The sequence below is a fragment of the Cavenderia fasciculata genome (genome assembly GCF_000203815.1).
Source record: "Cavenderia fasciculata unplaced genomic scaffold Scf_Dfasci-F-a-25c12.r2-5, whole genome shotgun sequence".
NCBI lineage: Eukaryota > Evosea > Eumycetozoa > Acytosteliales > Cavenderiaceae > Cavenderia > Cavenderia fasciculata.
In genome coordinates this window covers 940,234-965,853 of record NW_004457729.1, presented here as the reverse complement: position 1 = coordinate 965,853, position 25,620 = coordinate 940,234, and the positions used below count along the sequence as shown (strand labels likewise).

The 25,620-nt window shown below is 32.3% G+C and overlaps 7 protein-coding genes across 7 annotated transcripts; 6 read left to right on the top strand and 1 right to left on the bottom strand.

The window, feature by feature from the left end:
- Positions 1-584: 584 nt before the first annotated feature.
- nfu1 (NIF system FeS cluster assembly domain-containing protein) lies at positions 585-1,673 on the bottom strand (the record flags this gene model as incomplete). The annotated part of the gene is made up of 3 exons (XM_004358627.1): positions 585-988; positions 1,066-1,335; positions 1,406-1,673. 3 exons carry the CDS (start codon positions 1,671-1,673, stop codon positions 585-587), a joined length of 942 nt encoding a protein of 313 aa, XP_004358684.1.
- Positions 1,674-2,307: 634 nt separating this feature from the next.
- Positions 2,308-3,990, top strand: DFA_00698 (uncharacterized protein; the record flags this gene model as incomplete). The annotated part of the gene is made up of 4 exons (XM_004358626.1): positions 2,308-2,898; positions 2,971-3,222; positions 3,313-3,563; positions 3,897-3,990. The coding sequence occupies 4 exons, from the start codon at positions 2,308-2,310 to the stop codon at positions 3,988-3,990; spliced, it is 1,188 nt and encodes a 395-aa protein (XP_004358683.1).
- A 218-nt stretch (positions 3,991-4,208) lies between these two features.
- Positions 4,209-9,774, top strand: DFA_00697 (uncharacterized protein; the record flags this gene model as incomplete). Its single annotated transcript, XM_004358625.1, has 16 exons — positions 4,209-4,296; positions 4,392-4,503; positions 4,581-4,763; positions 4,851-5,219; positions 5,305-5,373; positions 5,455-5,583; positions 5,673-5,914; positions 6,000-6,219; positions 6,300-6,673; positions 6,756-7,190; positions 7,260-8,139; positions 8,461-8,646; positions 8,736-9,104; positions 9,223-9,291; positions 9,377-9,505; positions 9,570-9,774. 16 exons carry the CDS (start codon positions 4,209-4,211, stop codon positions 9,772-9,774), a joined length of 4,059 nt encoding a protein of 1,352 aa, XP_004358682.1.
- Positions 9,775-10,038: 264 nt separating this feature from the next.
- DFA_00696 (uncharacterized protein) lies at positions 10,039-11,877 on the top strand (the record flags this gene model as incomplete). Its single annotated transcript, XM_004358624.1, has 4 exons — positions 10,039-10,366; positions 10,489-10,914; positions 10,984-11,703; positions 11,759-11,877. The coding sequence occupies 4 exons, from the start codon at positions 10,039-10,041 to the stop codon at positions 11,875-11,877; spliced, it is 1,593 nt and encodes a 530-aa protein (XP_004358681.1).
- Positions 11,878-12,033: 156 nt separating this feature from the next.
- Positions 12,034-20,442, top strand: DFA_00695 (uncharacterized protein; the record flags this gene model as incomplete). The annotated part of the gene is made up of 21 exons (XM_004358623.1): positions 12,034-12,055; positions 12,501-12,612; positions 12,701-12,892; positions 12,970-13,338; positions 13,423-13,491; positions 13,565-13,693; positions 13,781-14,022; positions 14,095-14,314; positions 14,396-14,778; positions 14,853-15,305; positions 15,399-16,280; positions 16,715-16,829; positions 16,918-17,103; positions 17,181-17,552; positions 17,629-17,697; positions 17,764-17,898; positions 18,000-18,244; positions 18,303-18,522; positions 18,573-18,988; positions 19,064-19,498; positions 19,562-20,442. 21 exons carry the CDS (start codon positions 12,034-12,036, stop codon positions 20,440-20,442), a joined length of 6,147 nt encoding a protein of 2,048 aa, XP_004358680.1.
- Positions 20,443-20,658: 216 nt separating this feature from the next.
- Positions 20,659-20,877, top strand: DFA_00694 (uncharacterized protein; the record flags this gene model as incomplete). The annotated part of the gene is made up of 1 exon (XM_004358622.1): positions 20,659-20,877. The coding sequence occupies one exon, from the start codon at positions 20,659-20,661 to the stop codon at positions 20,875-20,877; it is 219 nt and encodes a 72-aa protein (XP_004358679.1).
- A 552-nt stretch (positions 20,878-21,429) lies between these two features.
- Positions 21,430-25,488, top strand: DFA_00693 (uncharacterized protein; the record flags this gene model as incomplete). The annotated part of the gene is made up of 10 exons (XM_004358621.1): positions 21,430-21,532; positions 21,622-21,733; positions 21,835-22,026; positions 22,108-22,644; positions 22,748-22,879; positions 22,979-23,223; positions 23,316-23,535; positions 23,607-23,983; positions 24,095-24,535; positions 24,608-25,488. The coding sequence occupies 10 exons, from the start codon at positions 21,430-21,432 to the stop codon at positions 25,486-25,488; spliced, it is 3,240 nt and encodes a 1,079-aa protein (XP_004358678.1).
- Between the last annotated feature and the right edge of the window lie 132 nt (positions 25,489-25,620).

Sequence of the window (25,620 nt, the reverse complement as noted above, 5' to 3'; positions counted from 1 at the left end):
GGGAATATAAAAAAGCGCTTTGGATATTTTCGCAAATAACAACAGGTGATCCTGTTGACAACACGCCTTTAACCCAAACAATATTGCCCAGGGCACCCACTCGAAAACATCTTATCACCTGCGACGCCGATCCGAATATCATTGGAGGAATCTTCGTTGCAAGATATCTCTGAGCATTTTAAGCAAAGATTCTTTACTCTCAAAGCAACTTTCAGCGTATTCCCTTCATTTTCGTGCATTGTAATCGCGGCAAAGAAAACCCCAACTCTTAAAGGTGATCCCCTTTACTTTTAGATTTGTAATCTGAACAATCCATAACCTTTTCCTTTCATCCCTATGATTATTCATTACGAGTATTGACCAGCTCGCAACCAATTTATCTTGTAGGGTAACCACCCGACCATGGTTTGTTGTAGGAGATAGTTGAGTTTACTTCGATTGTCAAGGTTGCAAACCCACAGGCAACGGTTAAAAAAGATATTCTACCTAGGTCTCTACTCTACTCTTTTCATTTTTGATTGGTTTTGATTGCCTCGGGTTTATTATTATTATTATTTGATTATTATTTGATTATTATTTGATTATTATTTCTTTTCTTCTTCCTTTTCTTTTTCAACTTGATTAAAATAATCAAGGTTTAATTTATCCAATTCATCGTCGGTGACTGCCATGATACCACGTACTTCACTAATCCAATGCATCAACATTCTTTCAATACCACCTTTTAGTGTGGCTTGTGAACTGCTACAAGATGAGCAGGTACCTTGCAATTTGACCAATACAATGCCATCCTTGAATCCCAAATATTGAATATTACCACCATCGTCGAGGAGGGTTGGTCTGATTCTAGTTTCAATCAACTCTTTAATCATTGCAACAACCTCATCATCCTCTGGTAGAATAAGTGTATCATTGTTTTCTGCTGATGGTTTCTCCAATAACAATGGTTGTCCAGAATGATAGAAATTAATAATTGCTCCATATACCTCTGTAGGTATGAATAAAAAACAATAAAGTTAATATAAAGTATAGGTTTTGTATGACATATTAATTGTAGAGACATACGAGGTTTTAAAATAGACCATTCAGTCTCTGTAAATTTGTTGACAGAAATAAAGGATGGACCAAAGAATACACGATTAACACCATCCAACTTAAAGATTGCATTGGCCAATGGTGATATTTGAGATGATTTGAAATCGGGAAAGTCGACAGTTCCTTGTTCCATCACTTCAACACCTGGGAGAAACTTTAAACTGTCTGGATTTGGTGTTGTCTCGGTTTGAATAAAGATTCTATTTTGTTTGGTTGTTGGGTCTGATTCTGGACTATTATCTGCGCATGAATATAAATAAATGTAATTAATATCAATAATACTTATCATTCATCATATCATAGTACATACCCTTTTGAAACAACTCTTTTAATAACTCGCTTTCTTCTTTTTCGGTTGTGCTTGTCGTCGATGAATAGTATCTTGTTTGATTATTATTGTTAATGTAGTTGAATGTATTGAATGTTGTAAACTTGTTGGTAGCAACAGCAGTATTACTACACTTGTTATTGTTATTGTTATGATTATATGATACAGTAGATGAGGTATTTAGAGCACCACATGATGCTTGATTGCCTATGATTCGTCGGCTCGATACTATTGCTCTTCTAAACATCATCTTTGTTGAACGAATGAGTGTAAATATGTGTATATATATATGTGTATATTAAATGTGCAAGAGTCTTGTAATTAATTGATTAGTCAATTAATTAATTAATTAAAGATAAGATGTTTGTTTCAAACAGTCGAATAATGAAAAATCGAAACGAAAGAAGACATGATTAATCAACCTAATTTATTTATTTATTTTCGATTCTTTGCATCGTACTAATGATGTGGATTTTGGTAGATGGATGGATAGATAGATAGATGGATTGGATAAATACTTATAGTTCACGTATAATTGAATATTGGGTTTGAAATTTCCATCAAGTGATTTTTAATAGATATCTTATGATCTTTAAATTCAGACATAGAAGAGGAACCTTGCATTTCAAAACATTCTCCAGGTGGAGAGATGCGATTGGCAAACAATTTAATGTTTGTCTCATACATGAAACTATTTTGTTGCAATACTATTAAAATTGATTGCTCAACATGAACTGACCAACCACTTTACAACTTCAAAAAAAATTACTACTAATTTCAAGTAAAATGCTGCTTACTTCTTTGCCTGCAGGCTACTTTACTCAGCTGATTATTAAACCAATCGTTCATAAACTAATTTATGAATACAAATACGCATATACAAAATGACAACAATCAATAGTAGTGATAATAATAATAATAATAATAATATAGATGATGATTTATCATTAACAATCACATCAACAACATCAACCAATGATTATGGTCGCATTCATCTTGAAAGAGATGAACAATCAATCTACAGATCGGTATTTAGAGATAAATATCTATTGAGGATGATATTACATCAGGTACCACACATCCATCATCGATTGCAACTCAAGACCTTCAAATACAGACTATTACAATCAGAATGGATCGCATTCAACAAGTACTATGCTGTCTTGTCTGACAAGTTGCAACACGACCCTCTCTTTACATTTGATGAGATGTCACTTCGATACTTTTGCTTTGCCAACAACAAGCTTGATCTACTCATCAGGCTCATTGCAAAGTACCCCAACTTGTTGGCTAATCAACGTGGAGGGTCCAAACCAACCAGTTCCATTGCTCTCTTTAATCGTCCCTCATTCTACATGCTCGACGATTGTTGTGTGGCCGGTCACATACACATTGTCAAATACCTCACTGAACAAAACTACAAAGCATCTGCCGATGCAATCAATAATTGTGCTAGATATGGTCATTTGGAATTGGTATGTGTAAACTGACAATATTGAAGAGTACTCTGTCAACTCTATCTTTTACTAACTATGTTCATTTACTAGTTGAATTATTTGGATCAAAATCGATCAGAAGGATGCTCAAAGATGGCTATGGATTCTGCATGCGAGATGGGTAGAATGGATACATTGTTGTATCTACATCAACATCGAAAGGAAGGGTGTACGAGAAAGGCAATGGACACATCATCAGCGATGGGATACTTTGAGATTGTAAAGTTTTTGCACGAGCATCGAAAGGAAGGGAGTAGTAAGGCAGCTCTGGATGGTGCGGCTGCTGGTGGATTCATCGATATTGTAAAGTTCCTGCATAATGAACGCAAGGAAGGGTGTAGTCGAGCGGCTCTGGACGGCGCTGCCGGCGGAGGGTTTTTGGATGTCGTCCAGTTTCTTCACTTGTCTCGGTCTGAGGGATGCACAACACTTGCCATCGACTCGGCTTCGGCGGGTGGCCACCTCGAAGTAGTTAGGTATTTGCATTTAAATCGTACCGAGGGTGCGACCATCAAAGCTATCGAAAGTGCTTGCCTAGGAGGACACTTGCAAGTAGTACAATACCTGTACGAGAATGTATTGATGCGGTGCACACGAGAGGCACTCGACGATGCCATTGGCAACGGACATCTCGACGTGGCACTGTATTTGGCGACCATCATGCCATTATCCGAACCCACTTCAAGAAGTATCGATCTGTGTTGCAAGGCTGGATACTTGGACATGATAGAGTATGTCTCTATCCGGTACCAGACCATCCCCTTTTCAGACGACTCGTTCTTTTACTGCGTAGCATTTAATCGGTTTGAAATACTCGACTTTATCTACAAGCGTATCCAATTTGCCGACTATTACAGCCACAAAAAGTACCAGAGTACCTATGGGTTCCTCAACATCCCCGACATACTCGAGGCACACAAAACGCATCTACAACAACTCGAAATGGAACGGGAACAATTACAAAAGCGATTGTTTAGCAACAAATATGTAAACAAAGAATTTAAAAAGCAACAAGAAGATAATCAACATCAACAACTTTTATCTCTTTCAAACGATGGACCAAGTCAATGACATTCGAATTCCGTTGAATAAAACAACAACCAACATAGATAGAGCCGTACTTTAATTAACAGATATTTACAAAAATATCCCATCCACCAAAAGATTTTTGCCAAAATTTTTTTCCATCGATCAAACTTTGTATCAGGTTCACAAACCATCTTTGTTGTCCTCTTCTCTCCTCTCTTTTGCAACCATCGATCAAATACAACAAATACAGAATACATAGAATGAATATAAAAGTGGTAGTTCAGATTATAGTCATCGGACTCATCTTTTGCATTCAAACTTTGAATGCTCAGATACCACAAGAAGAACGTATGTGTGATTTAAAACTATTTTTAGAAAGGATTCATAAACACAAATATCTAATATTAATATTAATATCTATTTTATTTATTTATTTATTCTAGTTGATGCAGCAATATGGATCATTCGTCAATATGGTAGTAATATTGTACAAGATATACCAAGTATATGCGCATCAGCTGCATTCAAATGTGAAAATGGTCACTTGACTCGAGTGTGAGTAGAATACAACAATTTCAAATTTGGTTATCTAGATCTAGTTACTAATATCCGACCATTTAAATGAATATTAGATCATTGGTTCAATCAACCAATACATTTTTGGGTACTGGATTAATTCCAGATCCGTCGTTGACAGCTCTATCACTACCAGAGTGTGTCCAATTCGATATCCACCCAATCGGTCCCTACAGAGGCGATCCTAATCAATCAATATTGACCAAATTAACTATCGTCTCAAAGGTCATAACCATGACGTAAGTTTTGATAATATATATATATATTTTATATTTAATTGATTACTGAATAACCCTACTACCTACAATATATATATATTTATATAGCTTGTATGATGATGTCATTTCAAATATTCCAATTGGATTTCTCAACCCTTTTATCGGATTGTCAAGTATGATATTAAGCTTTGGTAATATTACAGTGTTACAAGAAGGTTCATTCGAGGTGACCTCTGCATCAATAACAAATGTTGATTTCGAGTTCACTGCATTGAAAAGTTATCCATCGTTTAGCAATAGTTCTTCGTCGTTGTTGTGGAGATCATTGACTCAGTTGAGTATGAATATTAATTCTAGTGCTGCCGACTCTCCCATTTCTCTCACCTTTTCTCCAACCATTTTCCCAAACTTAGTATTACTACAACTTTTCAACTTGGATGTGGCAACCATCACTATTTCTATAAGTTGCATAAATATGTAAGTATTGTTATTATTAGGTAATAAGCAGACTGCCTGCTGCTTAGAAATATATCGATATTAATTAATTAATTTATTTATTTAGATATCTTTTAGGACAAGCTACCAATGGCTTTGCATTAACCGTTCCAAATCCAAGCAAAGTAGTTAATTTGTAAGCTGAATCTATTTTTTTTTGTTGTGATTTTTGAATAATGCTACCTTTTTTTTATACTAACAATCGTTTATATTATAGGAGGATTGATGGTCAAACAACCGTTTCACCTCCATTAGAACAATTTGTAAATTTAATAACGTTGACTACTGGCTTTTCAAATAGTGATGTCTACCCTTTTTCAAAATTCCCTCCCAAGTTGGAAAAATTGTATGTTATCGTCTATTAATATTACCAAAACTGTTAGGTTTCGATCGATCATCGTTATTAATTATATATATATGATTTGATTGATATAGTTCAACAGTATCCTCAGCGATGACAACATTTCCAACATCTCCAACTCCACCAGTATCATTTAAAGGGTGGTCATATACATCGATAATAGGATTTGTAGTAATTCCATGGGCATTGTTGACACCAGATAATACATCAAGATTACTTGATATTAGTAACAACCCAATACTTACTGGATCAGTTCCTGATAGTTTTTGTATCAACAAACTCATTATCACAGATACCAATATTTTAACTATTCCATGTAAGTTAAAAAAAAAAAAAAAAAAAGAGAAAAATAGAATAATTCTTTTATTAATTAAAAATTGATTTATTTTGTTTGTATATAGATTGTTATTGGTGTTATTATAATGACCCATCTGTTATTCAAACAAGTTTAGCATATCCAACTCCATTTACATGTCAACCATCAATTGATAATAGTACTATTTTCACTAAAGGTTTCCGTGGACTTTTGTTTGGCTCTTATCTAGGGTGGGGTAATACTGCTCTTCACGCCACCCAAGGATATTATACTCTTACTCCCATAGTCCCACATAAAATATTAGAGTAACTATAACTATATTTTTATATTTATTTATTATTTTTGTATCCTATTAGTATTAATCACAATTTATATTTACTATTAGATTATATTATCGTACAATTGGATCACAACAATCAGTTTCGATTAAATTAAATGAAAAAGAATCATATATAGTTGATTTAGATCTTTTAGAGGTTGGCATTATATTGACATCGGTCAATGTCACTCAAATACCAACCGATAAATTATTGTTTACTTGGATGTTTTTATTCTACAATGATCATCTTCAACACGAGTTTCAACTACTCCCTCTTCAATTGGGTCGTGAATGTCAACGTACAACAACAAACTACAACTCTACATCTGGAAGCTCGATGGTCATTTGTGAATTGGATAACAGCCAATTAAATATGCCATCCTACACTTTTAGAGTATCAAATCCTTTTAATCAAGAAACATTCACCGTTCCTTTTAAATGTAAATATATATATAAACATGAAAAGAGTATGATTGTAAAATTATAATTATATTTATTCATTCTTTTATTTATTTATTATAGACTATCCTCGATTAGTATCAGGACAAGTTGATTCAACAAATCAAAGATTAATTTATTTGTTTGGTGATTTTGGTCAAAATCATTCGCTAGCAATTATTACAATTAATCATAAAATAGCGTGTAGTATTGTATCATCGGCTGCGGATGCTATTAATTGTACATTGTCAGGGAGTGCTAGTTATGGTCCTGCTAATGTTAGTATCGTAGTTGATGGGAAACCATTTGAAGCAAATGACTTTTTGTTTTTTAAAAATAATAATAATGGTTCAACTACTACGACTACTGGATCAACAACTACAACAGGAGGAGGAACAACACCACAAACACAATGTCAAGAATCAACATCAAATTGTTTTGGACATGGATCTTGTGATGTTAATGGCCGTTGTCAATGTGATAGTGGTTATAATCCAATTGATAATTGTTTGACTAAATGTATGTGTAGAGAGAAAAAAGAAATATTTAATTTAAAATTAATATATTAATTTATTTTTCCAATTTTAGTCACCAACTCAACACCTATTACAAATACAACAGCACCAACATCATCATTTGAAGTGGATGGAACAAGATTTGATTTTGAATTGGTTGCTATTCAAGAATTGGATAATGAAGGTATTGTCGTTGGAGAATTACTGACAAACAGTTGGAATGCAACTATCAACAATGATACTACAACAACTCTAGTCACCTATCAACTTGTCAATATTAGTAATGCACTATACATTGATACGATAGTTCAAGCAATGATATCATTCTCAACACAACCAAGAGATATCCAATTTGGAGATCAACTACTTCACATCAATCCAAACTCAATCAAACTGGCATTGAATATCACCAACTGGCAATACAATAATCTTATATCAACACTTCGAGTTGTATTTAGAACCGATGTCAATATGAACCAAACGATTGAATATGATTGCAAACAACAATCGATATCAACATTCTCATACGATCAACTATCATCAACCATCCAATATCTCAGAGTAATCAAAGATAACGTCCAATACAACGGTCGATTCATTGATTATGTATTATCAGATGGAAGACCAACATTCTCCAAAACAACACTGATCAACCAAACAACCAGTCAATCATCATCAACACCAACAACAATCATGTCAACATTGATTGGAGTATCATTACCTCAATGTCAATCATGTTTACTTGACCCAGATTTCACACCACTTTTAATTGACTACTCTCAAAGTGATTGTGATTCAACCAACAGTAAAACATGGAAGATTATTGTTGGAGTTGTCGTTGGTGGATTCGCTGCCATTGCCATTGCTGCGGGCACTGTAATATATATGAAAAAAAAGAAAACTATGAACCGTCATAACAAATCAATGCAAAACAAATTAAAGAATATGTCCAAGTAGGTTATCAGTAGCACTATAGTTAGCAATCAAATCGCAATCATTTGATTTGTAAATAAATAAGATTATAAAAAAAAAAAAATAAGAAAAGAAAGATCTGAAATTTCATTGAATGTCCATGCATCACGACGACATGTCGTAGCAAAGATTTTTTCGTTAGTTTTGTTGTCAATCTCCGTTCTTTGTAGGTTTTCTATTATTAACATAATAATAGATATCAGATCTTAAGAATATGAAGATAGTTCAGATTATAATCATTGCACTCATCTTTTGTATTCAAAGTTTGAATGTTGAACTGACCATTTCAAATCTAATATTAGATTATTAAGCCCAGCGACCTCTCCTTTTATTATTAACACTGGATTAGTTCCAGATCCGTCGTTGACAGCTCTATCGCTACCAGAGTGTGCCCAATTGGATATCCACCCAATCGGTAATTTTAGAGGCGATCCTAATCAATCAATATTGACCAAATTAACGATCGTCTCAAAGGTTAAATCTTTATCGTAAGTTTAAACTATTCATAATACACAATAGGATATTCACTACTCAATACTTACGACTACTACTACCAACAATATATATATTTATATAGCATGTATGAGGATGTCATTTCAAATATTCCAATTGGATTTCTCAAACCTTTTACATCATTGATAAGCCTGACATTAGATCTTGGTAACATTACAGTGTTACAAGAAGGCTCATTCGAGGTGACCTCTGCAACAACAATAATTGCTGGTTTCGAGTTCATTGCATTGAAAAGCTATCCATCGTTTAGCAATAGATCTTCATCGTTGTTGTGGAGATCATTGACTCAGTTGAGTATGAATATTAATTCAAGTGCCTCTGACTCTCCCATTTCTCTCACCTTTTCACCAACCGTTTTCCCAAACTTGGTATACCTACAACTTTCCAACTTGGATATGGCAACCATCACAGTTTCTATAAGTTGCATAAATATGTAAGTAGAGTATTATTATTATTGGTGAAAAGCAGACTACAGATGTTGCTGAACAAGAATATATTTCAAACTCTATATCTATTTTTTATTTATCATTCATTATCTTATTCATTTCTAGATATCTTTTAGGACAAGCTACCAATGGCTTTGCATTAACTGTTCCAAATCCAAGCAAAGTAGTTAATTTGTAAGCTGAAGAATCTATTTTTTTTGTTGTGATTTTTGAATAATGCTACCTTTTTTTTTTATACTGACAATCATTTATATTATAGGAGGATTGATGGTCAAACAACCGTTTCACCTCCATTAGAACAATTCTTAAATTTAAAAACGTTGACTACTGGGTTTTCAAACAGTGATGTCTACCCTTTTTCAAAGTTTCCTCCCAAGTTGGAAAAATTGTATGTTATCGTCCATTCATATATATTAATATCATTACTAATTATATATATATGATTGATTTAGTTTAACAGTATACTCAGCAATGACAACATTTCCAACATCTCCAACTCCACCAGTATCATTTAAAGAGTGGAAATACTCATCTATAATAGGATTTGTAGTAATTCCATGGGCATTGTTGACACCAGATAATACATCAAGATTACTTGATATTAGTAACAATACAACACTTGATGGATTAGTTTCCGATAGTTTTTGTATCACATAAAATCACCTCACTGTGGAGATGACACTTTCGTATATGTGGAACTATAGGGGTAAGAGTATATGATCCTTGGGTAATACCCCATCCTAGATTAGAGCCTGTGATTAAACCACGGAAACCCTTTCACATAAAATATTAGAGTAACTAAAACTATACAAAATATATATTTATTTTTAATATTAATCACAATCAATACATTTGATTAAAATCAATTTAGATTATATTATCCTACAAGTGGAACTGTGCAAATCAATACCTTTAAATTAAATGTATATCAATCTTATACAATTTCCCTCTAGATACAAGAGGTTGGCATTATATTGGCGTCGGTCAATGTCACTCAAATACCAAACGACAAATTACGGTTTACTTGGTCATTTTTATTCTTCAATGATCATCTTCATTCAACACCAGTTCCAACTACTCCCTGTTGAATTGGGTAGATATTGTGTAATTGTTTCGACCAATTACAACTCTACATCTGGTAGTTCAATAGTTGGTTGTGAATTGGATAACAGTCAATTAAATACTGCAACCTATACTTTTAGAGTATCAAATCCTTTTAATCAAGAAACATTTATTGTTCCTTTTAAATGTATGTAAATATAGTTTGTTTGTAAATGATGAGGATGATGAAATGTACATTGATTGTTAAATGACTCATTATTTTATTTATTTATCAAATATTAGATTATCCTCGAATATTATTTATTATAGATTATCCTCGATTAGTATCAGGACAAGTTGATTCAACAAATCAAAGATTAATTTATTTGTTTGGTGATTTTGGTCAAAATCATTCTTTGGCAACTATTACAATCAACGATAAAATAGCATGTAGCGTTACATCATCAACTGTCGATGCTATTAATTGTACATTGTCAGAGAGTGCTAGTTATGGTCCTGCTAATGTTAGTATCGTAGTTGATGGTAAGCCATTTATGGCTAAAGAGTTTTTATATTTCATATCTCCACCAAATAATAATGGTTCAACTACAACAACGACAGGTGGAGGAGGAACAACACCACAAACACAATGTCAAGAATCAACATCAAATTGTTTTGGACATGGATTATGTGATGTTAATGGCCGTTGTCAATGTGATAGTGATTATAATCCAATTGATAATTGTTTGACTAAATGTATGTGTAGAGAGAAAAAAGAAATATTTAATTTAAAATTAATATATTAATTTATTTTTCCAATTTTAGTCACCAACTCAACACCTATTACAAATACAACAGCACCAACATCATCATTTGAAGTGGATGGAACAAGATTTGATTTTGAATTGGTTGCTATTCAAGAATTGGATAATGAAGGTATTGTCATTGCAGAATTACTGACAAACAGTTGGAATGCAACTATCAACAATGATACTACAACAACTCTAGTCAACTATCAACTTGTCAATATTAGTAATGCACTATACATTGATACGATAGTTCAAGCAATGATATCATTCTCAACACAACCAAGAGATATCCAATTTGGAGATCAACTACTTCACATCGATCCAAACTCAATCAAACTGGCATTGAATATCACCAATTGGCAATACAGCAATCTAATATCAACACTTCGAGTTGTATTTAGAACCGATGTCAATATGAACCAAACGATTGAATATGATTGCAAACAACAACCGATATCAACATTCTCATACGATCAACTATCATCAACCATTCAATATCTCAGAGTAATCAAAGATAATATCCAATACAACGGTCGATTCATCGATTATGTATTATCAGATGGAAGACCAACATTCTCCAAAACAACATTGATCAACCAAACAACCAGTCAATCATCACCATCACCAACAACAATCATGTCAACATTGATTGGAGTATCACTACCTCAATGTCAATCATGTTTACTCGACCCAGATTTCACACCACTTTTAATCGACAATACTGAATCACAATACTGTAAGTGATTGTGATTCAACCAACAGTAAAACATGGAAGATTATTGTTGGTGTAGTTGTTGGTGGTACTGCCTTGGTAGCAGTCATAGTTGGATTAGCGATCTATCTCAAAAAATCCAACTTTAAATACTCTAAACCAATGATATTTATGAAAGCTCTTAAAAACAAGGTATAATTCCATTATACAAATGTACATAACATTTTGTACTTTCATGTATACTCTATCTACAATAAATATCATAATCTGATGTCCTTTATTTATTCATCACATCCCTCATTCTTTTCTTCTTTTATGCATCCTATTGAGTCCAAATAATAATAATACATAAAAATGAAATGGGGACAAATCTGTGGTTAGTTTTATTGATCGTTTTCCCATTGATGATACTTTGATCCCAAGAAGAAGATTATAAATATCTTTATAATCATTGGGAATCGGTGAATAGATATTTGGTAAATATTATTTATAATATCTGTAAGTACAAGCAAGCAAGATCTTACAACAATTGCAACAGCACATCATGAGTATCTAGAAACGCAACTTGTTGACCATCATTATTATCACCATCATCAAACACAATGAAATATAGAGATACAATCAAACATATAACGTTTGTTGTTCTATTTTATGTAGTTTACATTAGTCATTATATAACAACAGCTCAGCTAATTCCACAGGTAGAAAGTGAGTTAAAACTAATTATTATTGATAGAGAGATAAGAGAGAGATCATATTTTAAAAAAGAATAGTGCCAGTTCTAATTTCAAAGACAATTTATTTATTCTATTCTATAATAGTTGATTCAGCAATATGGATCATTCGTCAATACGGTAGCGAGCTTGCACAAGATGTATCGAGTATATGTTCATCAGCAGTGTTTACGTGCGAAAATGGTCATATTGTAACTGTGTGAGTTATTATTATTATGCATATGATAGGAGTTTTTGGATGGATACACAAGTACTGACATGTTTCTTTATCTATCTATCTATCTTAGTCAATTGTCAATGACAACTACTACATTTAATATAAATGGAACTGGTGCTCCTGACCCATCTTTGACAGCTATCGATTTCCCTGAATGTCTTTTATTAGATGTTCAACCATTCCCCAATGCCAAGTATGTCGGTGATCCAAACCAATCAATTCTTGATAAATTAACAAATCTTCCAAAAGTAACTTCTATATTGTATGTATAATGATAGATAGATAGATAGATAGAAACAATTAATTAAGTTCCTTTTTTTTTTTTTTTTTGTCAAACAGAATTCATGACCTAGTATCACCAAGTATACCAGTAGGTTTTTTAAAGAACTTCCCTGTACTGACATCCATTACATTAACCCTATTCAACATGACAGTATTCAATGAACAGTCATTTGAAATAGCAACCAATTCAATCGCATCTGCCTATCTCCAATTCAACATTTTGAAAAAGTATCCTACCTTTACCAATACTTCCACATCATTGATGTGGAGGCAATTGAGGTTTTTCTCATTCCTTACCAATTCTACTGCAGCCGATGAACCCATTTCACTCGTCTTTCCACAATCTGTATTCCCATACTTGGAAATCCTTCAAATTGGGTCATACGCAGATGGATTAGTTTCAGTTACTGCAAGTGTTGAATATATGTAAGTATACTTAGTGATTGGGATGATCATTTTAAATATAAATATTAAATTAATTATAATTAATTTTAATTTTACTGTCTCTAGGTTTTTCTTTGGATATTTAGCCAATGGATTTAATGTTACTGTTCCAAACCCAGACATTGTTGAATACATGTATGAAGTGGAGTGTTGAAATTAAATTTAGTACGTTTTCAATCAATTACTAATCACAAATATAATTATATAGGACATTAAATGGTATTTCTACAGTTTCACCTCCATTACACCTTTTTACAAATTTATTGACTTTGGAAACTAGTCATGCAAATACTACTACTTACCCTTTTTCAACATTCCCTCCAAAGTTACAAAAATTGTATGTTATGATGCACGATATTAAAATATATATTTATTATATTTATATATATTTATGATTATTCCCATTATTAATAATTTTTTATAGTATCAAATATGACACAGCGATTACAACACTTCCATATTCTCCATTGCCAACAACTACATTTAAATCTTGGGAATATCGTTCGCTGGGCAAGGATGTCGTAATCCCATGGGAAGCATTGGCACCTGATAACACATCAAGATTACTCGATGTCCAATTCAACCCTCAACTTTCTGGATCGGTTCCAGATAGTTTTTGTGTCAACAAACTCTATATATCATCAACCAATATATCTAGTGTTCCAGGTAAGAAGGCTTATTCATTAATATTTAATTCTAATATATTAATTAAGAATCTTTCTTATATTATTTGTATAGATTGTTTTTGGTGCTATCGAAATGATTCAACTGTTTTCCGAACCACTTTGCCGCTCCCCCCTGGATTTACATGTCAACCATCAATTGATAATAGTACTATTTACACTAAAGGTTTCCGTGGTTTAATCATAGGCTCTAATCTAGGGTGGGGGAATACTGCTTCTCACCCAACTCAAGGAAATTATACTCTTACTCCTATAGTCCCACATAAAATATTAGAGTAACTATAAATATATAATATTTTTATTTTTATTTATTTATTATTTAATATTAACTCATTCAACCAACTATGGTCTTTTAGATTATATTATAAAACCGATGGAACTCAAATCAATACTGTTATTACATTAAATGAATTTCAATCTTATTCATTTCCTTTAACAATTTTAGAGGTTGGAATTATATTGTCAAAGGTCAATGTCACTCAACTACCAAATCATATCTTGGAGTTTACTTGGGTTTTTCCATTTATCAATACCAAGCTTATTCACAATTTCAAACCACTGTCGGATTCATTGATTGGAATTTGTGACATTTATTCAGCTCAGCTCAACTTATCTTCCATTCAAGCCATATATACTTGTCTAATAGCGTTAAATCAATCGTTTACAACTGTTGGTACATCATTCAAGTTTGAAATATCAAATGATTATAATAAGGAAACTTACACTGTTCCTTTTAAATGTATGTGTTTTGATAAATAATATTAATTATTAAAAATCATATATTAATATATTCATTCTTTTTAAATATTATAGATTATCCTCGATTATTATCAGGACAAGTTGATTCGAATAATCAAAGTTTGATTTATTTGTTTGGTGATTTTGGTCAAAATCATTCTTTAGCAAACATTACAATTAATCATAAAACATCTTGTAGTGTTGTATCATCAACTATCGATGCAATTAACTGTACATTGTCAGAGAATTCAAGAGCAATTTTTGGTCTTGCTAATGTTAGTATCACGGTCGATGGATATCCATTTGAAGCAAACAACTTTTTATTTTTTAAAAATAATAATAATAATAATAATGGTTCAACAACTACTGGATCAACAACAAGCAGTTCAACAACAGGAGGAGGAACAACACCACAAACACAATGTCAAGAATCAACATCAAATTGTTTTGGACATGGATCTTGTGATGTTAATGGTCGTTGTCAATGTGATAGTGGTTATAATCCAATTGATAATTGTTTGACTAAATGTATGTAGAAAATTATTTAATTTAAAATTACATCAATTAATTAATTTAAAAATCAATAATATTAATATTTAATTCTATTTCTTAATTTTATAGTCACCAACTCTACACCTATTACAAATACAACAGCACCAACATCATCATTTAAGGTCAATGGAACAAGATTTGATTTTGAATTGGTTGCTATTCAAGAAATTGATAATGATGGGAATGTAGTTGGAGAATTGATGACAAACAGTTGGAATGCAACTATCAACAATGATACTACAACAACTCTTGTCAACTATCAACTTGTCAATATTAGTAATGCACTGTACATTGATACTATAGTTCAAGCAATGATATCATTCTCAACACAACCAAGAGATATTCAATTTGGAGATCAACTACTTCACATCAATCCAAATTCAATCAAACTGGCATTGAATATCACCAACTGGCAATATAGCAATCTTATATCAACACTTCGAGTTGTATTTAGAACCGATGTCAATATGAACCAAACGATTGAATATGATTGCAAACAACAATCGATATCAACATTCTCATACGATCAACTATCATCAACCATTCAATACCTCAGAGTAATCAAAGATAATATCCAATACAACGGTCGATTCATCGATTATGTATTATCAGATGGAAGACCAACATTCTCCAAAACAACATTGATCAACCAAACAACCAGTCAATCATCATCAACACCAACAACGACAATCATGTCAACATTGATTGGAGTATCACTACCTCAATGTCAATCATGTTTACTTGACCCAGATTTCACACCACTTTTAATCGATAAATCCGAAAGTGATTGTGATTCAACCAACAGTAAAACATGGAAGATTATTGTTGGAGTTGTCGTTGGTGGATTCGCTGCCATTGCCATCACTGTTGGTGCTGTAATGTTATTGAAAAAGAATAGAACTGTGAACCGCCAAAACAAAAAAATGAACAACAAATTGCAGAATATGGAAAGTGAAAAATAACCAATCCAATCTATATAATCACCAATCATCATCTCAATCTTATCTTATAAATTTATTCATTGAACCTATAGATATTTCTAATGATTAATTATAAAAATAAAGATATTTATGAATTTTCTTTCGCGTACCCCCTTATCAACCGATCACCAAAATTCATCTTTGACTATCATTATTTAATCCTCAAACAAATAAGAAAAGAAAGAAAATGAAATTATTCATTCAAATATTAACATACTTGTTCATTTATTGCTTTTTTGTTATTCCATCAACAAGAGCTCAGATATTGCCACAGGTAGAAGGTGAGTGAGCTTGGGTGTGAACTTCGGACTGCTTTTATTTGGATTTTTTTTTTTATTGTCCAAGAGAGGTACCACATTTAAATTCTAACGCATTCCCCTCAACCAATATAATTATATTCTATAGTTGATTCTATTGTTTGGATCATTCGACAATATGGTAGTAACATTGGACAAGATGCAGCGAGTATATGTGCAGCAATTGGAGCTTTCACATGCGCAAATGGTCATATAACAGGAGTGTAGGTATTCATTCATCGTTGATCGCGATCAGACTGCATAGAAAACTCATACATCTAACATCTATTATTATTATTATTGTTATTAAAGTAACTTTGGTTCACAGTCGTCTGCTTTTACAGCTACAGCTGGTATACCTAATGCATTGTTACCTTCAATCAATCTACCAGAGTGCATTCAATTCGCTCTCAGACCTATCGTTGAAACATTCAGAGGTGATCCTAATCAATCGATTCTCGATAAACTAACTGGTTTACCTAAAGTAGGAAATCTCATGTATGTGTCGTCAACCTACTAGTACTACTCAATACTCTACGATCATATATTCTAACCTATTCTTTGTCTTTATAAAGTATGACAGAAGACTCAATACCAAACATTCCAATTGGATTTCTCAAACCTTTTACATCATTGGTTGAACTAAATTTGAATCTTGGCAATGTTACATCGTTGCAAGAGAGTTCATTTGAAGTGAGCCCAAACCCTACAATTACACGTGTCTACTTTAAATTCTATGCATTGAAAAGTTATCCGCCGTTTAGTAACAGTTCAACGACACTGCTATGGAATTCAGTGCAGGAACTTACTATTAGAATCAACGAATCAAATGCGATTGCTCCTATTTCACTCGAGTTTTCATCGACCATTTTCCCAAATCTACAACTATTGATGTTGCAAAGTGCTAATACTGCAACGATTAAAGTTAAAGCAAACTTTCCCAAAATGTTTGTATTATTCACAGAAACAAATAGCTCGACTACCCTTAATATCTAACTTGATGATTCATTTAAATAATTATAGGGGTATCTTGGGATCGAGCGAATATGGATTCGATTTGACTGCTCCTAATCCTCAAGTATTACAAGAATTGTAGGTAGCAGTGATAAGACTGTTTATGTTTCTTTAATTAAAAATCTAATCAAATATTATATCTAGAACTTTAAATGGTAAATCAACAATCTCACCTCCTTTGGGTGGCCTATATACAGGTTTGATAAAATTGGGCGTTGATCTTTTACAGAGTGAGGGTTATCCATTCACTGAAGTGTTTCCACCAAACTTGGCTTTATTGTAAGATTACATTAACAATAGTTTTAGAATATATATTGTATATTTATTGTATTGACCCAATTATTATTATTATTATTAATAATAATAATTATTCTATTTAGTACTAAATCATTTACAAACACATCAACAACTCTTCCAACATTTCCACTACCAACCCCAAACTTTAAGGCGTGGAGATATTATTACTTGTACCCGTCAATGGTAATTCCATGGGAAGGATTGACACCAGACTCCACATCGAGATTCCTTGATGTCTCTGGTAATACAGGACTTACCGGTTCAGTTCCAGATAGTTTCTGTATCAACAGACTCGATATCACTAATACTGCTATCACTAGTATTCCAAGTATGTTTAAGCTTTTTAAAAAGTAATACATATGACTGACTCATTTATTTATATTTAGGTTGTTATTGGTGTTATCATAATGATACAACTGTTATAAAAACTAGTTTGGCCATGCCCCCTGGATTTACATGTCAACCGACATTTGATCAAACCATTCTTTATACAAAGGGGTTCCGAGCCAACCTGACTGGCACTTTACTAGGATATGGGAATACTGCTTCTCACCCAACCCAAGGAAATTATACTCTTACTCCTGTACTCCCACATATAATTTTAACGTAACTATATCAATCAATCTATTTATTAAATACCATATTTTTTTGTTCAGCTTCAATTCATTAAATTCCTTTTTGTTAATCGATTATTATAGATTATATTATCAAACAAATGGACAACAACAAAATGTTAGAATTTTATTGAATGAACTATCATCCTATTCAGTGGATCTGACACTTTTAGAAGTTGGCATTATTTTAACATCGGTCAATGCTACACAACAATTAAACCAAAAAGTATGGTTCACCTGGACGTTTTTATTCTACAATAAAAATCTTCAACACCAATTCAAATTACTTCCAGCTTTGGATGGCCGTAATTGTACGATAGTACTGATACAATACAACTTTGGCACTGGAAGTTCAATAGTTAGTTGTGAATTGGATATGAGCAAATTAATAACTACCATCTATACATTCTCGGTATCAAATGCTTATAATCAAGAAACCTTCACCGTTCCTTTTAAATGTATGTTACGTATTCAATTAATAATTTAAATCTTACAGAATATCAAACTAACACACAAATATTATCAAATATTAGATTATCCTCGATTATTATCAGGACAAGTTGATCAGAATAATCAAAGATTAGTTTATTTGTTTGGTGATTTTAGACAAAATCATTCATCAGCAAATATTACTGTTAATGATAAAATATCATGTAGTGTTGTATCATCAGCTGTTGATGCAATTAATTGTACATTATCAGGGAGTGCTAGTTATGGTCCTGCCAATGTTAGTATCGTAGTTGATGGATATCCATTTGAAGCAAACAACTTTTTATTTTTTAAAAATAATAATAATGGTTCAACTACTACAACTACTGGATCAACAACTACAAGTGGAGGAGGAACAACACCACAAACACAATGTCAAGAATCAACATCAAATTGTTTTGGACATGGATCTTGTGATGTTAGTGGTCATTGTCAATGTGATAGTGGTTATAATCCAATCGATAATTGTTTGACTAAATGTACGTGTCAATTTAATTATTTAAATTAAAACAATTAATTAATTAATTATTTTTCCAATTTAGATACCAACTCAACACCTATTGCAAATACAACAGCACCAACATCATCATTTGAGGTCAATGGAACAAGATTTGATTTTGAATTGGTTGCTATTCAAGAAATTGATAATGAAGGTATTGTCATTGCAGAGTTACTGACAAACAGTTGGAATGCAACTATCAACAATGATACTACAACAACTCTTGTCACCTATCAACTTGTCAATATTAGTAATGCACTATACATTGATACGATAGTTCAAGCAATGATATCATTCTCAACACAACCAAGAGATATCCAATTTGGAGATCAACTACTTCACATCAACCCAAACTCAATCAAACTAGCATTGAATATCACCAATTGGCAATACAATAATCTAATATCAACACTTCGAGTTGTATTTAGAACCGATGTCAATATGAACCAAACGATTGAATATGACTGCAAACAACAACCGATATCAACATTTTCATACGATCAACTATCATCAACCATCCAATATCTCAGAGTAATCAAAGATAATATCCAATACAACGGTCGATTCATTGATTATGTATTATCAGATGGAAGACCAACATTCTCCAAAACAACACTGATCAACCAAACAACCAGTCAATCATCACCATCACCAACAACAATCATGTCAACATTGATTGGAGTATCATTACCTCAATGTCAATCATGTTTACTCGACCCAGATTTCACACCACTTTTAATCGACAACTCTCAAAGTGATTGTGATTCAACCAACAGTAAAACATGGAAGATTATTGTTGGTGTTGTTGTTGGTGGATTTGTCGCTCTTGCCATTGCCACCGGCACTGTAATATATATTAAAAAGAAGAAAACTAGTTCCCACCAAAACAAAAAAATGCAGAACAAATTAAAGAATATGTCCTAGTCTAGACACTGATCCAAATTGATAATAATTGGTTATCCAATACACCAAACACAACGTCCATCACCAACAACATCATTTTATGGATGTATTGTTTAAATTGTTAAAAATAAAATTTGATGATAAAATTTTTATAATAAAAATTCGATTATACCAATTATAGAAAGCTAATATTATGTAAATACTATTCATTTGTTAATTCCAGTACTAGTACTAATCATGTATGAATGTCCAAAGTGTAACGAGTTCGATAAACTCTTAACAGAAACAATAACGATGAAAGAAAATTACAAGAAGGCATTGCATAGACAACACGTGTTGGAAAAGGATTTACTCAATAAGAAGGACAAAGAAATCAAAGAACTTCCCGGTTCACTTGAACATTTGTTGGTGGAGAGCAACAATAAACATAGAAACCATCCAATCAAAGATTATTAAAAAGTTACAACTATTACAAGAAGAACTAGAAGAATTAAAGAAATCGAATAGCTTGCACCAAGAAGTCTCGAATCAGAACATTTACCCACCCAATTTACAAATATTTATTTAAAAAAAAAAACATTTTCTTTTCAACATCATCATTCTCGTACAACGTGAGTCGTTTATAACAAATTATTTGTTAGAAATAAATGATGGTAGGCTAATTCCAAAACAAAATTTATTTCTATGGCAATGATTCACCCAACAACTATTTGTCCAAATGCATAATTGATTCAGGAAAATAATTGGGTCATTCTTTATTTGTGTGATGTCATCAATAGTATGACCTCGATCTTCCTCGGCTCATCAAACAAACGACAAAATCCAGCACTGGTTTGATGATATTTTAAAAATCGATCCGTTTGTTGCAAGATATTTATTCGACTTCATGAGAAGGTTCTGATAATGGGGGGTTGTGTACCATAGATCATCATAAAATTTAGATCATCTAGAACAAACAACAACTCTAATACTTTTCGTTTCTAAACACCCCCCAACAAATAAGATAAAATGATGTGTGTTATCAAACAGATAGTAGTGGTATTTGTTTTACTCATCCATTGCAGTAGTTTTATTCAGTTTTCGGGTGCACAAACATTACTTCCAGCTGATCGTATGTATATTTCAACTCTCTGTTCTCTCTCTCGTCGATCGAAAGGATCTAACAAAACATCATTGATTCATTTCATTTATATATTAAAGTTAGTTCTATTAGATGGATCATTCGTCAATATGGTAGCAACATAGTTGAAGATTCAGTGAGTATATGTGCATCAGGTGCATTTGTTTGTACAAATAACCGTATCACAGCAGTGTATGTTTAACATGATGATAAATATATTGATCAAATGTGATATATCATAATAATCATTCACACCTTTCTTTATTTCTTTACTTTACTTTATAAATTTATAGCAATCTTAGACCCGGGACATCTGGGTTTATAGCTTCTGGTGGTCAGCCACCTTCTCCAACAACCAACATTGACCTACAGCTATGTACTCAATTTGTTATTCAACCTCCCCAATCAAATAATTATAGAGGCGACCCAAGTCAAAATATACTTTTAAAGATAGGAACAGGTCTTCCAATAGTAAACATTTTTTGGTATGTACATAAGAGTAACAGTTTCCATCCATGATGATTGATGATGACTAACGACAAAGTTGTGATTATAATATATTATAGGATTTTTGATAAATTAATCACTATATTGCCAGCTGGATTCTTTACACAGCTCCCAAGACTTGGGCTTCTTTCCATGGAGCTTGGTATCACCACTTTGCAAGACAACCAGCTGACCCTTGCACCATCGACACCGATATCACAGATATCACTAGAACTCTACTCTTTGAAATCCTTTCCAGCGTTTCAAACTGCCGGCAATAGTTTGATGACTTCAGTCGGTACATTTACCATGTACTTTAACACCAGTGTCTCTGATAACCCGGTTACATTCAACATTAGCAGCTCTATTTTCAAAAACCTAGGTGTATTGGAATTGAAAAACATTAGTCCTAATCCAGGCACTGTATCTGTCATTGCAAGTTGTGAAGACATGTTTGTATTTAACAAAATTATATATATTGCTAAAATGAAATCTTTATCTAACCATTCCACCTATTATTATTTCTTTTTGTGTATGAGTAGAAAACTATTAACTGAAAATGATCCTAAAACCTCTATCGACTTGGTTTCTTTGAATCCAGATGCTGTCAAACAGCTGTAAGTATTAACAACAATTCAAAAAAAAAAAAAAAAAAAAAAAACAGAAAAATGAAGAACAAATTGATATTTATTTATTTATTTAAACTTTAAATTAATTTAGTAAAGTTAGAGGAAGGTTAACGAGTACACCTCCATTACACCAATTTAACAATTTATATAAACTTATTTTCGAGTATTCTGATATTGGAAATGGTTACCCTTTCACAAGTTTTCCCCCAAGTCTAACACAATAGTATGTTGAAATATAGATAGATAGATAGATTGATAGATATAAATCAGATTGGGAAATAATAATAATTAATAATTACATATTTTCTACTACTTTCACTAGTGTAAGACAATATTCAAATATTACAACGTTTCCATCTACTCCAAAACCAACAACTACCTTTAATACATGGGTTTATCATCACTTGAGTGGCATTGCAACTGTGCCATGGGCATCATTGATACCAGACAACACATCAAGATTACTCGATTTAGATAGCGGTAATCCAGGTATTGTGGGAACCGTTCCAGAGTATTTCTGTATCAACAAACTCTTTATCACAACTACTAGTATCACCAAAGTACCTGGTAAGAAAGATAAATATATATCGAACATCATTTTTATTTTGCAGACATTATATTTATTTTTATCTTTATTTATTATTTAATTAATTGTATAGATTGTTATTGGTGCAATTATAATGATCAAACCATTTTTAAAACTAGTATGCCATTGCCCATTGGATTTACATGTCAACCAACTTTGGACCTTTCAACGATTCATACAATTGGTTATCGTGCCAATTTGACCGGATCGCTTTTAGGGTGGGGTAACAATGGACTACATCCAACTCAAGGCAATTATACTCTTACTCCAATTGTTCCAAACAAAATATTAGAGTAACTATTAATTTAATGTTAATTTTGATATATTTATATTAATTTTTCTTTTTTTTCTTTTTTTTTTATAGATTATATTATAAAACTAATAATGGTAGTGAGGAAACTGTTTCGATTAAATTAAATGATAAAGAGGCACACACTGTTGGGTTTACAATTCAAGAAGTTGGCATTATATTCACATCTGTCAATGTAACCCAAAACCCCAATCAAATCATTTCATTCAATTGGTCATTTTTATTCTTTAATCCCACTCTACTACACAATTTCACACTGCTTCCTTTATCACTTGGACGTAGCTGCAAAAATTTGGCAACGATTTACAACAATAAATATGGAAATGCAACTGTACGATGTGATTTAGATGTCAGCCAATTAAACATCATGTCATTCAATTTTTTGGTCGCAAATGCTTATAACCAACAAACATACAATGTTCCTTTTAAGTGTAAGTATTAGATTAATATTAATTAAAACAAAGAGTTTGAAATTAATATTAAAGGTATATTATATTAATAATTCAATACCTTTCGACAAACAATAGATTATCCAAGATTAGTATCAGGACAAGTTGACTCAACAAATCAAAGTTTGGTTTATTTGTTTGGTGATTTTAGACAAAATCATTCTTTGGCAAATATTACAATTAACGATAAAATAGCATGTAGTGTTGTATCATCGACACCAGATTCAATTAATTGTACTTTATCAGAGAGTGCAAGTTATGGTCCTGCAAGTGTCTATATTGTAGTTGATGGATATTCATTTATTTCCAAAGACTTTTTATATTTCACAGCTCCACCAAATAATAATGGTTCAACAACAACTACTGGTGGATCAACCACAACAACTACCAGTTCAACAACAGGAGGAGGAACAACACCACAAACACAATGTCAAGAATCAACATCAAATTGTTTTGGACATGGATCTTGTGATGTTAATGGCCGTTGTCAATGTGATAATGGTTATAATCCACTTGATAATTGTTTGACTAAATGTATGTAGAAAATTATTAATTAATTATTAAAAATCAATTAATATTAATATTAATATTTAATTCATTTTATAGTCACCAACTCGACACCTATTACAAATACAACAGCACCAACATCATCATTTGAAATTGATGGAACTAAATTTGATTTTGAATTGGTTGCTATTCAAGAATTGGATAATGAAGGTATTGTCATTGCAGAGTTACTGACAAACAGTTGGAATGCAACTATTACCAACAGTGATGGTTTAACCCTTGTAGACTATCAACTTGTCAATATTAGTAATGCACTGTACATTGATACAATAGTTCAAGCAATGATATCATTCTCAACACAACCAAGAGATATCCAATTTGGAGATCAACTACTTCACATCAATCCAAACTCAATCAAACTAGCATTGAATATCACCAATTGGCAATACAATAATCTAATATCAACACTTCGAGTTGTATTTAGAACCGATGTCAATATGAACCAAACGATTGAATATGATTGCAAACAACAATCGATATCAACATTCTCATACGATCAACTATCATCAACCATTCAATATCTCAGAGTAATCAAAGATAATATCCAATACAACGGTCGATTCATTGATTATGTATTATCAGATGGAAGACCAACATTCTCCAAAACAACATTGATCAACCAAACAACCAGTCAATCATCATCAACACCAACAACCATGTCAACATTGATTGGAGTATCATTACCTCAATGTCAATCATGTTTACTTGACCCAGATTTCACACCACTTTTAATCGACAATACTGTAAGTGACTGTGGTGACTCAGCCAACAGTAAAACATGGAAGATTATTGTTGGAGTTGTCGTTGGTGGATTCGCTGCCATTGCCATCACTGTTGGTGCTGTAATGTTATTGAAAAAGAATGTTACAGTGAACAAACAAAAGAAAGCAATGCAACAAAAACTACAAAATATGCAATAACATAAAAATAAATAGAATATTAGATATTTTTCAAAATCAAAGATTCTATTTATTTGAATGACATCAAAGATATTAATATTTATCGCGATTATTTCATGCGCCTTCTTTTCCTTTAAAGCATACAAGTATCAA